This window comes from Hirundo rustica, chromosome 1 (genome assembly GCF_015227805.2).
Source record: "Hirundo rustica isolate bHirRus1 chromosome 1, bHirRus1.pri.v3, whole genome shotgun sequence".
Taxonomy (NCBI): domain Eukaryota; kingdom Metazoa; phylum Chordata; class Aves; order Passeriformes; family Hirundinidae; genus Hirundo; species Hirundo rustica.
The window spans coordinates 74,182,376-74,196,156 of record NC_053450.1 but is presented as its reverse complement, the minus strand read 5'-3'; the positions used below and the strand labels follow the sequence as shown (position 1 = coordinate 74,196,156).

At 38.8% G+C, this 13,781-nt stretch overlaps 1 protein-coding gene across 6 annotated transcripts in view; it reads left to right on the top strand.

Annotated features, from left to right (window-relative positions):
* CTNND2 (catenin delta 2) overlaps positions 1-13,781 on the top strand; it is a 641,697-nt gene that overhangs the window by 112,868 nt on the left and 515,048 nt on the right. For all 6 annotated transcript variants that reach the window (XM_040063932.2, XM_040063957.2, XM_040063974.2 and 3 more), the window contains exon 2: positions 8,298-8,431. In XM_040063932.2, the coding sequence (XP_039919866.1) occupies positions 8,298-8,431 (134 nt within the window). The remainder of the gene's footprint in view (positions 1-8,297; positions 8,432-13,781) is intronic.

The window sequence follows — 13,781 nt, the reverse complement described above, 5'->3', positions numbered from 1 at the left end:
AAATTGTACAACCATTATGTAGAACACTGGAGTAATTTATGCATTTATTTTTTAAATTACAAACAGATAGAAATGAGATCAACATTAGCCCTTCTGACATCGTGATGTTAGTTTAGATATCATAAACAGTAAATGTAAGTGTGGGGATAGTTTTAAGTAAAACAAAGAAACATTAAATTATTTTCATTTTAAAGTAAGTCCTCATGTTTTTGAGACAGTAGGAAAAAAGGTAAGAGCAATTCTTAGGAAAATTAGGAAAAATAGAAATGCCTATTATTAAATGCTAGTCATATGTTAATCTCTACAAAGCATGTCTAAGGTAGAGAAAAGAAAGCAAAAAGTTTTTCTTGATGCATAATTGCATATTGGATTATTTTAAGTGACTGGTTCTTATCCAAGGCTACTTCAGTATCATTTGTGGCTTTCCATATGAGCTCAGTAACATGCCAGATTTGATTACTGTGCAGTAAGACAGCATGACTTACACTTTTATAACGAATGCACTCACTGATTAATGGTTCATTGTACAGGAAGAACTCACTGCTGAGTACGTGTTTCTTACTGCAATATCTTTCCGTAAAAGACAGATACTTGGATTTTCTGATTCCCATGATTTGATGCAGTTGCCAGTGGAGGGGCTGACTTGGCTTTTGCTGTAGATTCTTAGGCATTGTGGAGCTGGTTGGTTTGTTTGGGGTTTTTTTAACCCATGTGCACTTTCTACCCATGAAAGGGTTATTTTATTATATTATTATGAAACAGCATTAATAAAGTGACTTTTAAAGGAACTTCAATCTAATATTCAAAATTGAAATTCTGCCTCTTTAAGCAACATTCCCTCCTTCTTTAAGCATTGATGCTGCAGCTTCTTCAGTTCTAGATTTTTTTTCTGTGAATGAAAAAGCTTGGTTATATCTGATGTGGCGGAGGAGAATAAGATCAGTGAAAGGCACATGTAACTACCCCATCTGAGAAAGAGCAGAAGGAGTGGCAACATGTCACAGAGAACTATGCCACCAAACTGCTTTCACCAATGACATCATCATGGCCATACTTCTTTAATTTCCTGTTTAGTAAATCTCTGCCCATGACCTATGCAAAGTGTGTGTACAAAATTAAACTTTTACGTGAAAACCTCAACATCTGACATTGCCATTTTCATATACATTTTAAATTCCTATTAATATTTTGTTTTATCTGAGGATTTATTTATGCTGTAGAATGTACCTCTGTGCTTGAGTTAAGCCTGAGGAGTTTTGCAATTCGACCTTGGAACTAGGTTGGTTGTGTTACCTGAGATGAGGCATGAAATCCTCCTCCAAGGCAGGGTGTCTGCCATCCAGCATCCACTACCATCCCAAGGGTTACAGAGGGAATGTGGTCTTGCCATTTTTATTTCCCAGTTCTGAATGTAATGCTATTACTGTTGCCAGATGCTTGTGTGATGTAGTCATAAAAATTTGGATCACAGAGGTATAAACTGATGGTCCTCTGAGACCATTGAGTCCAACCATTAACCTGTTTCTGTGAGTCCACCACTAAACCGTGTCCTTAAGCACCACATCTACATGTGTTTTAAACACTTCCAGGTATGATGATTGCAGTTCCATGGGCAGCCTGTTCCAGTGCTTGACAACCCTTTTGATGGAGCAATTCTTTCTCATATCCAGTCTAAAACTCTCCTGGCACTGCTTGAGGCTGTTTTCTCTTGTATCAAACGGTGCTTGGGAGATCAACCCTAACCTCATTTCAGGTGGTTATAGAGAATGATAAGGTCTCGGCTGAGTCTAATTTTCTCCAGGCTAAACAATCCCAGCTCCCTCAGCTGCTCTGGACTCTCTCCAGCATCTCAATGTCCTTCTTGCTGTGAGGGGCCCAGAATTGAATGTGGGATTTGTGGTGCCTTCACCAGCGCCGAGTACAGGGTGACAATCACTGCCCTGGTCCTGCTGGCCATGCTAATTGCTGATACAGGCCAGGATGCCATTGGCCTTCTTTGACACCTGGGCACACGTGGATCACGTTCCCAGGATGGCTTCCAGGTCTATTTCTTTCCGGGCAGCTTTCTACTGGGCTTCCTCCTCACATTATCCCTGTTCCAACATGGGGCCTGCCCAGTGCCCGCAGGAAAGCGCAGTCCCGCCGGTGTCTCTCCCTGGCGGCAGGGCCATCCCTGCCGGGTCTCTGCTGCCCCGTCCCTGCTCCCGCTGTCCCCTCGGGGCTGGCAGGGCTGTTTCCGGCTGCGTTCCCGTGGCTCAGCCCTGGCTGCCGGGCAGCGTTTTGCCCTCCCTGGCCCAGGCTTTCCCCGGGGCTCTGTCCCGCCCGCCCGGGGCTGAGGGGCTCAGCCGTGCCCTGCGCTGGGGCCGCTGCAGCCGCTGGCACCGCCGGGGCCCGGCCCGGGCAGCGCCGCAGAGCCAACACCCGGACACCCGCGCCCACATGGGGAGAGGATGGACTTGTTAGGATTTACAGAGTTGCTGGGTTTTTTCCTTAAATTGAGATAAAGTTTTTAGATGCTCTTAGAAGGACGGGAAAGAAAAATTGTAAAGGGTCAAACCCTAGACATAATTTTGCCGGCACTTTGGAACACGGGAACCATGAATTATTTATGTCTGACTTCCTAGTATGTTCCCAAAAGGCTGGTAGTATTTTCCCTGTTCATCTGTCTATGATCGTCTAAGATTTTAATTTGGTTCTCTCAGGAGTGTGCATAGGCTCTGACTTACAGAATTTCATCTGTGTTTTTGTGGCACCTATAGAAAATAGTGTTGGTGTTGTGGAAATTAAATGCAGGCAATTTACTTCTAGTAGCTTCTCAGCTATGGTGTACTCTGTTAAGCTGCTTAGCTTTTATTTTTCTTCTTGTACTCCCTCTAATTTTCCCTTTGTTTTTGGTGATAAATTCCCAGGAGTGTGGGTGAAAAGGCTATCAGCCAACTTACTTTATGAAGAAAAATGAAACGAATTGGGGTGAGTTTGTTAGGGAAGGGGAGAAGGAAACGTACCGTAGTCATTATCGTTATGTGGGAAAATGTGTTTTTGAAGACAACTGATGGAATTATTGGGTTTTTTGTGCCCATGCTGAACAGGGGAAGAAACAGGGAGATTATATGTATTATATTAAACTGCAAAGAAAGTTTTCTACTGATAAGGCCAGTGGAGCCTGGAGCAGAGGGAGGTGGCTAAGAGAGGCTGTGCAGGACTGGTTCTGTGTATTAAATATGTGGAATGACAGGGAAAAAATCTGCCTTGTCTAGAGATTTGGTAGTGGGCTAGGGGTGCAGAGGCTCATTTCAACCGTATCTTTTGTAATTCTAAAGTACTAGCGGTTTCAAGTCCCACTGAAACATGAGAATGTCCAATTTCTTACGCTGAAGACTGAGCTAAATTAAGAGTTCGTCTCTGAACAGATGTGCAAGTGTGAGTGCTTGCTATGTTGGTGTTTGCCATTGAAACACTCTTGTTTCATGTGTTTCAATGAACATATTTCATGTTGCTGGGTTTTGTTTTTTTTTTTAATTTAACTGTCTTCTACACTAGAGTAGTGTTTCTGTTGCTTGTGAAGATTCATTCTCTTTCCTTTCTGTATGGTATTTCTCATAGAATGTTAAGTAATTAAAGAATAGCTGTTAGAGTCTATAATGCTGATGGTTCAGCTGGATATCACAGAGCTGTAGATCCAGGGATACTGGCCTACTAAGTGCTATTGGCTGCAATCTTTCCCCTTGAAGGACTGTAGTAATAAACTGAACTCATATGATAGATGTTCGAAATGACATTCTCTGTCCAGAAGAAATATTTTAATAGGGGCACAGAGCATTCCTTTTAATATCAGAGACATTTATTTTGATTTCTCTGTTTCTGGATGAAGAATACATGTGTAGCATGCATTTTTAAAATTTTTTCTTCTCCTCTCTTTTAATATCTATATTTAGAAAAAAAAAAAAAAAGGGAAACATGCAGTGGTTGCAGAATGTTAGGTACTGTCCAGATATTGAGTCTATTTGAAGTAAGTACAATTTATGATAGTAGTTGATTGTGTAATCAGATTTTTTTTCCCATTTAAACTGATGCTTACAAATGTAGATGGCTAAAGCAGTTACTGAAATTTTTTTTGGTGAAAACAAAGAGGTTAAAAGAACTTACGGCCTAAAAATTAAAATGTACTGAAATTGAATTTAGCCCTAGAAGAAGTTAACGATAGCAGCAGGCAGTTGCTGCCCGTGTCTCAGGGATGTAATCGTTTTGAGCTCACATAAACTCTTCTTGCGCCAGCAGCATCTTTTTGGTCACAGAGCAGCTTCCTCATTGGCCAGGCAGCCTTGGAGTCCCTCTCAGATACACTAAATATTCTGGAGCGTTTGTGCTAGGGCAAGCATTTTGTGTAGTTCTGGACTCCCCGTCTCGTTTACTTTGCTGCGTTTTCCCTCCTCGGGCGGGTGTTTATGAAGCAGCGGGTTCAGCAGAGGCTCCCCCGCGGGGCCAGGCAGCCTGGGGGAGCGCGGGGGCGAGCGGAGCGCACAAAGGGCTTTTCCCAGAGAGCTCCCTCCCCGCTGCGGGGAAAGCAGGATGCAGCAGCATGCAGCAGGGGAGCTGCTCTCAGCCAGGGCGCCTGAGAGCATTTCACCAGACGCCTCATTCACAGCTCTGGTGCTTCTAGCCGGCGCAGTGCAGCGTCGGGATGCAGTTCTTTGAGCGTCGTGCTGTTGTAGTTCCATGTTGAGCTGCCCCGAGCGGGAAGCACGGCTTCCCGGTGCCTAGAGCCAGTGTATGCAAGGGAGATAGGGCTGCTTGTACTTGTCCTTGCTCATGTGCTTGCATCCCTTGGGCTCGTTCAGGCTTCGCAGGCTACGGAGTCGATAGCAAGGAGTGTTGCGTTACAGCGATTTCTGCAAATAATCACTCTACAAAGTTAACTATTAGGCAACAAAATCAATTATTAAGCCATTTGCATTTTTTGTATGTAAATAGCCGCACCAAAAAGAGAATTACTTTTGCTTATACTGTGATAATGTAATTATTTGTCGGGTTTAATTCCCCGGCATTCAGGTGGTTTTAGAGTCTTTCTTGCCCTCTGCAAAGCTCTGAGCTAAACGGATGAAAGAGAGAGAGTCTTCAGGTTTAGATTTTTCAAGGTTGCATGCTTCGTTTATTATTTCTTATCTTACAACTTTCTCAGTCTAACAGATGTTTGCTGCGGCTTGGACTTCTAAAGACTCCTCCCGAGCTGGGTTGTCCTTATCTTTTATACTAATTGCTACGTATTTTATATTTACTATTTCTTACCAATGTTTATCACTATTACTAAAAAGGTAATCTTTACTCTGACTCAATCCTCACTAACTACTTTGTGCCATGTCACTGCTGAAATGAAGTGAGGGAAGGAGAAATGAAGAAGAAGGAGACAACACCCCAAATTTTCCATCTTGTCCCCATTCACTTCAATGCTATAAACTTAAATATACTGTTTTTTTCACCCTGTGATATACTAAACTACAATCTTTTATACTCTTGTGGCCTGCAGTGCTTCCTGCAGTGCAAGAAGCCTCTCCCATAGACTGAAATCAAAGCTAATGTCTCTCTGAGCTCTGGGCTGGAGTCTCAGACCCCCTTGCCCAGGTCTCTGACCCTCCAGGGCAACCAAAGGAATGCCCTGGACTCCAACATCTCCCCCTCCTGTTTGAACCAAAACCACCTCCTTGGCCACTCTGTCCATGGCTTGCCGTATACACAGAAACAAACATGGCAAAATCATGAGAAGGATTACAAGCCTTACTAAAATATATATAACTATCTTCAAAATTTCCTTCCACAATGGTGAAAGGTTAAACAAATTGAACAAACCATCTACCCATGACGCAGTTACCTCTTCAAGTTTGTTCACACTCTCCTGCTATTGCCTGATGTTCTCATGAATGGATTTGGAATGATCTGACAAATTCATGCAGCACATTCTCTCAAAGACCACCTGTGGCATTTGTGGGGGTTGTGGGCCAAATTTTGTCTCCACAAATGAAAAGGTTTCCTCTCGGCAACTGAGCTGGAACATGATTGAATGGTTTTTTCAGCATCTTAGTGTAATTACACTAAGACGATGAATTTCTGTAAAAATTGAGGTTTGGAGTGACATCTATAATTTTATTTTGTGCCACTCTCGAAAGGCCGAATTTTCCACAGAATTGCATTTGGACCGATCTAAGAATTTCCAGTTCCTGGGGTTCAAAAGGAGCCACAGGAAGGAATTTCGTCCAAACATCCCATTGGTCCACTGGATTTACAATGGACTTTGAAATCTCTGGAGGGATGTTTTCTGGAATCGGCCATTTGCTCACTGGCAATCCCACTAAACATGTTGAGAAGGGTTTCCCTGGCTTTGAGTGTGTCAGGCAGATGGTATCCAAACTTGATGCATTGGCTAGAGTTTCCCAAACATTATCTTTTGGTTGAGCCAACAATTCCTGTGACTCCAACAATTATTAACTAAGAAAATAAAGTAAAATAACTCAATTGTTTGAAAGCAAGGTAACTAAGAGTAAAGCTTTATGTGTGTGCCTACCTGTCTTTTCTATGGTACTTTGCAAGACAGCAGCAAGTTTAGTTGTATGTCACAAACTAGTTAAATTCTTATAACAGAAGCTCATTATTTTCTTAAAAAAAAACCCAAGAAAATGTAATTTGAGAAGTCCTTTTAGCTTGAGATATTGGAATTGAATAGAAGTTTTGTTCGGTCTGCCTGTACTTGTGATAGAAGAAGGCAGGTATGCCCCCAAGGGTTTCTAGTTTAACTTCAAATAGTGTTTGTGTCTGGAGCAAGGACATTACCAGAGCCAAAGATTTGGTAATTTGCATTGTCACTAAGATTTATTAATAAAAAGTAAGCTGTATGAAAATGAAAAGTAAACTTCTTTAATTAAAATTATATATAATCACATTCTTCAATATATAAACTAACCTAGCCTGAAATTTAGGGAGATTTTTCTTCTAACAAATAACTGTCTTTTTTAATGAATAATCTGTGTTTTCAGATTTTTGTCTTGCATATGTATGCCAGTGTCTTGAGCTTCAGGAAGCTTTGGGAAAATGCTACCCAGCTGAGCTGTGTCTTCTTGGGCAGCACTGTGGCTTCAGAGACAAAGCTTTATAGAATGTCATCTTCCCTTCTTTTAGAGCTCTAATTTCCATGGCAGACTGTTGCAGGGATGCTTGGTCTGGGTATTGAATTTTATATTTGCTTTCACCAGCCACGCTTTCCTACTGTTTTCAGTCAGTCTTCTCACTTCTTCCAGAAGAAGCTCTACTATTATATATTTTAGCAGAATCAGAGCCAAGGCAGAAGTTTTGCTTTTGATGCAAATGGTGACTGCTCTGAATATCCCCACTGCTCTTCAGGAGGCCCACCCAGCTGGCAGCCTGTGGGCCTCTTCTCTTGCACAGAATATTTCTGGCCAGCTCCCACACGAATATGATTTTATCCTATTGTGCCTGCACATAACCATGTGAGCTTCCTCTCTGCTCCTTTACTTCTGGAATGTGGCACAACATGTCTGCCTCTGCCTTATAAGGACATTTAAACAGATACTGCACTGTAGCTTATCCTTCGGAAAAACTCCGCAGTCACGCTACTATTTTGGCCTCTGTAAAGAAATGCTAGAAATGCTTCAAATGCTAAGATTCTGATTTTTCTTTTGGTTTGGGGTGTTACTTGTTTGTTTGCTTGTTTGTTTTGGTGTTTTTTTGGTAAGAGGTCTCAAAACTGGCTTAACAAGTGGTGTGCTGTTTTTCATAAAAATACTCAGATAAAATGTTGTCAAAATCACCTTCTAGACTAGAAGAAAGGGTGTGAAAGTTACCTCGGCTTGAAATACAATACATGTTAAATAAACATGTGTGTTAGCAAGTAAACACTAGATAGTTTATATTTCTGTCGTGTATCATTTGTTGGTTTCCTGTTTGCAAAGCATTTCTCGATTCATTACTTGCATGATACTATAATTTTATGCTGCGTGCTGCCACTGGAATACTATACAAAAATCACAGCTATGAACTGTTTCAGTCCTCCCAAATGTACTGTTGGTAACTATTTCAGAGCTAAACTGGGAGATAAAATATTTTTTTTTTATTAAATCAGAATTTTTTGATGTTTTAAATAAGTGATATATTCTACAGTACAGAAGCATAATCTATAATTTTTACCACAAATGAATGTTATTATTCTTATATGTATATGAGTCTGACATTTTTCAGGTTTATGATAACACATGATTTTTTTTTTTTTTTAAATTTTCCATGAACTGCAGAAATTATGCCTGTTCCAGACCAGCCCTCGTCTTCTGATAAGACAAGTTCCCTTAGTCCTGTGTTGAACACGTCCAATGGCGATGGCTCCGAAACTGAGACAACCTCTGCCATTCTAGCTTCAGTCAAAGAACAGGTAGGCAAATGATGAATCTGGAAAACAATAGTATGATTTACTGGTTTGTGGTTTTTTTGTTTGTTTGTTTGGGTTTTTTTTACCAATGTTTCATTGCTGGTATCTGAATAATTTAGTTCACAAATTCATATTGCAAAGAATGTTAACCATTTCTTCATATCTTAGTATACTCCTGTAAGGTTTCCTACAGTAAATTTAACATAATTTAATTGGATTGCTCATTTTATTCTCCACTTTCACTCTTTACTGTGGATGGTAGTTTTCCAATATCTCTCCTTTTATTGTTGGCAGTCGGCATGTGGAGTTACAGTATACAGGCATGGCATGTAAGAGTTACAGACAAATGAATTGTGGAGAAGATGTGTTATTGTAGAATTTTTAAAGTATTAATAAGACCCCTAGGATTTTAAAATTTATATACGTGTTTTTGGGGGTTTTGTGTAAAACCTGATAGGAGATTATTTAAAGGCAAAACTGGGTATAGATAGAGGCACTCAGTTTTGAATTATTAAAACCAAAATATTAGAATTTTTCATGGAAAAGGTCCTCAGTGTGATTGTCTGCTTGGTGGTAATAAGACAGGTTTGGACATTTTAATGTAAATTTTTGTGGGCTGAGTGTCAGAGATTTTGCTTTTAATTCCTTCTCGAATATTAGGAGATGGATAGTATTTTAGTTAATGCAAACAACTGGTCTCTGTTTCTACCTGCTTTGGTTTAGCAGCATCAACAGGATTTCCAAAGACAGACATTAAAATCAGCTGCTTTTAGGCAGCTTTCTCCTTGCTGAAGGTGTCTAAATTGGTTCTACTTTTATCAAGCACAGATCTTTCCCAGCCAAAGACATTCATTGCTTCTTGATTTAAGTTAATGCACGAATTCAGCTTAGGATGTCTCTCAGCACTGGACTGATAGCTCTTGAAGTCATTGAGGTTTTATAAAAATTAAGATATCGCTCTTCAATGGTTATTTTGCTATATTCCAATTTCTTTATTTTGGAAGTTAGAGATGAGTCATATTTTCTGTTATGAAAAGAGGAGTGCAAAAATGAAATATTATAATGTGGAGGTTGCTTGAGGTTTATGGCACATCATTGGACTTGAAAATTGCCCATGGTCTAGATGTTTGTATTCTCTTCCATGTCAATAATATTTCTTTGGCATGTACCAGAGATTCAGCCTGTGGCACTGCATTATATTGAAGGAAAATACCTGCCTTACTTTTTGGCTCTCCAGTAGTGGAAAATGTGTACAGGGGGGTTACATAGAAGATATAGCTGCATGTTGGAATGTGGATCACAGTGTGGAATAGTGACAAGAACTTTACTGTTGTTTGGTGTTGTGATGTTCACTAGTTTTACCTGGTTATGTGTTTTACAAACAAACCTCCCACCCCTAAAAATTAATTAATTGAATACCAGAGGGAATTGCTGCTGAATCCACCAGATGAAAAGAATTTCAAGCAGTAATATATTAGCAAAGTTATTTCTGATTCTTGTGAACCACAGCAGAAAGGAGCCTGTAATAAACTAGTTCTGCATTCACTTATCACCAAGAACAGCCTAGCCTGCTAACCGAAGTTACTGCTGACTAAAAGATAATGTCTTGAACTATTGTGATACAAGTACCAGAATTTAACAGGTGTTCTCTTAAGGTGACTTGTTTCTTGACAGGTATCTCTAGTCAGACCTGTCTTGAAGCTGGAAGAATCTACTAAGCACAAAAACCAGCCACAATAATAATAATAAACCACAAAAAAAACCCCCAAAACAAAACTAACAAACAAACAAAGCAAAACAAAATGGGAAAAAAAAAAAAAAAAAAAAAAAAAAAAAAAAAAAAAGAACCCACCCAAACCTGCTTTTGGGCTTTTACTTTTCCCCACAAGATTGTGTGTTTTGACACACTTCCGTTGTTTCATGTTCTGTTGGAAAAATTGTAGGTAATGCCACAATCCCGTGCTTCTGGCAGATGAAGTACATTGCATTGCATTGATTCTCCATTATGAGAGTAAATGAAGTTAAGTTTCTAACAGACTGTTCAAACGGGTAGCCGCCTGTTTTTTAGAAGGAGGAAATGTCTGGTATGTGATTTTGCTCTTTATGCCCTTTGTTTTGTAGCTCAAAATATAATTACAGTTAAACAGATACAATTGTTTAAAAGTATTGCTAATATAGAGAAATTAAGGTGTTTTCAACATATCAATCATAATTAAGGTGGTTTTCAACAAATCAAATATATTACATCTTCTTTTTCTGTGCTGATGCTTAGCTTTAAAAGGTTTCCTTGTATTTTTTCTCTTGTAACACTTGAGGGTAACTTGATTTGTTACTTCTCATAAAATAAATAGAACATTGTCACTGAGTGATGGCAACAGAGTAAACTGTGGTATCTAGAATACTGAAAAAAGTAGGTGTTTGCAATCTTTGAAGAGGGCAGGATATGTGAAAGGCGCAGAGAAGTAGTAAATAAATGTTGTATTTATTTGCTCTACTAAAATCTCCTATGTGAAACTTAAATTATATATTCAGAAAATTAAAGCTTTGCTGTGCTTAGTTTGAAAAACGCATATCCCTGTGCTGTCACATTTTGAGGAACTGATTTATTTGGTCTAAAAATTTTATTGGGGCAAAAAATTGTGCTTGACATGTCAGATGTAAAGTGACACACATGATTGTCATTAATTGATCAGAAGATTTATCCACATGCTTTTCAAGCTGAGGGTATCTGTCAAAAGAGAAGTAGAAACCTGTATTTTGCTGTTGAGGAGTTAGATTGATTTTGAGAAATGAAAATGTATAACTCCGTGCTTTAAAATATAGGCTGTTTTGTTTGTGCTTTGCCTCTGGATGAGTGTGCTCTTTCAGTTTTGGGTTTCAGACTTCAGAGATGCTATTCAGAACTGATAGATATGGAACATTAATCCATTCTTTATCCCTTGCTGCTTACTTTCTTAAGGTTAGACAGTACTGCTGGAGGCAAGGTCAGAACCATTCACCATATTTCTAAGAAACCATGAGATGCCAAGCAGTGACCTTTGGCTTATCTGTTTTTGGGCAGACCTCATGAAGAGAAACAGTAAATACCTTCTGTGAAAATGAAAGCTGTTGTTTTGGGGCTTTTTGAGTGTTTTTTGTTTGATTGCGGTTTTTTAGATAGTATCAAATTCTTTAAAGAGAAATCAACCAGTAAAGACATACTATCAGTCTTCCATGCTGTATAAAATTTGTGAAGGAGTTTTTTTTTTTCTTTCTGATGATATACTGGTAAATACATTTGGCCCAATGCGTCATAGGTTTTAGAAAACATAAGGCCATTTCTCTTTGTGCTTTGTCATCTGGTTTTATATCTGTAAATATGGGAAAAATTCTTCAACAAAAAAGTGAGCTATCAGGACTCTTAATTTGTGATAATAACTGGGATAGATGCAACTACTTCTGCAAAAAGTATGATGTGCTTCTGATAGGGAATTGCCACCTGCAAAAGAGACTTCTGAGCCTACTTGTTAAAAACCATCCTGGGAAGGGAGCTATTGATGATACTCTTTTGAAGGTGGAAATAGCTGCTGGGGAGCCTTTTGAGTAAATATGTAATGAAGCTGATGCTGTTCCTGGAAGTCTCCAGGCATATGTGGTTCACAATACTTTGGTTCTTGGCATACAGAAAACTGCTCCCTTGGAAGCTGAGGAGGATTGTAGTGACCTAGCAGAGGCTTGTTTTGGCAGATTTTATTTTTATAGAAACACTTGGAAAAGTTGACATAATATTAATTTCCGAGGAATAATATCCATCTTGAAGTATGGACAGCTATTTTCAGCTCAGAAATAGTATCATTCATCTCTTTTATTTTCTTTGTGGCTCTAGATTACTTTAACACCTTAGTAGGCTGTTTCAGAGAACAGCTTTCACTTTGGGGAAACTTATGCCAAGAACAAGTTGTGCCAATGTTTAATATTTCTTTTGAATATTTTTTATGCATACCTATTTTGAATAATACTTGTTTCCAGTTGCCTGTCTTCATTTCACCCTTTCAAGAAAAAAAAAATTAGACTAACCCTTTTGAAATATTTCTCAAAATGTTCAAATAAGTATTGGTTGATATGTTCTTTAAATCATATTGCTGATTCCAGAGAATACAGAAGTCTGGCTTTTATGGTTGCAGGTGGCTTTTGCTTTTGGTTTGGGGTTTTTTTAGGTTGGGTTGTTTGGGGTTTTTTTGGCTTTGTAAGATGCATTTTTTTTTTTCCTAAAATGGCTTACATTGCTTTTAATATTTACTATGCTTTTCCACTAGAAAGCTACTTGTTTTTACCAAGAAATTATGATTTGAAACTATATTAAAAATTATATACAGGGCAATAATTACTAAGTGTTATTATTCATGTCAGTATTAAATAAGGGCAATATATCTGACTTAAGTGAACCTTTGCATTAGGTGTTTGTATGCTTGGAAGCAGTGTTATGTATGCCATGCACATCTTATATAGGTACGTGTAAGTAAAAGTGCAGATAGAAGTTTGAAGATTTTTTTCTTTGCTCTCTCACGTTGTGTTCCTCATGTCTTTATATAATGATTGAAGTTTCAGGAAAAAAAATCACATATCTAGATGGGTGTTTCAATTCAGGCTACTTTTTTAAGGCCTTAAGTCCAGAAGAGATGTGAAATCATCTAGTCTGACCAGCAGGTCATGACATTTCCTAGTAATCCAAGTTTTTGGCCCCCCAGTCTGATTACAGGATGACATATGCACTGTTTTCCCCAATATAATGCGTGCCATATTTTAATATGTAATATTCACCAAATTAAAACCCCATTCTTGCCTTATGGGTACCAGTAATTACTCCAGTAGTATCAAGTGTTTAGCAGGTTTTCTAACCAGGTTCAATTATGATATATTCATGTCTTGCTTCCCTGCAAAGGGCAGGCTCTTTTTCTGCCTTTAGAAATTCTAGCAGGTCTGTTTCAAACCCATGCTAATTATATTTCATCAATAGATATTTCTTTCATAATGTCTCTTAAGTAGCACATCAATATATTCACTTCCTTAGTTATAGAAGTCCCTTGTTTCCAGTTGGGTTTTAAAATATTCCAGAGAGATATTTCTCTTCTATTTTCATTATATTGATTTAAGACAAGACCTGGACCCATCTGTATGATATGCTCTAGAATAGCCCAGGTCTGTACAGTGAATATGCTTTTAAGTTTCTGAATGGACCAATACATTACTGAAATATGAAGCCTCAGTGCTGGTGCTTCCCAGATACATCTTCAGGTTGATGGGAATTGCTTTTGAGACATACAGCTCTACTAGGAGAATGGCAAATTGAGTGGAGAACTTTAGAAGAGCACCA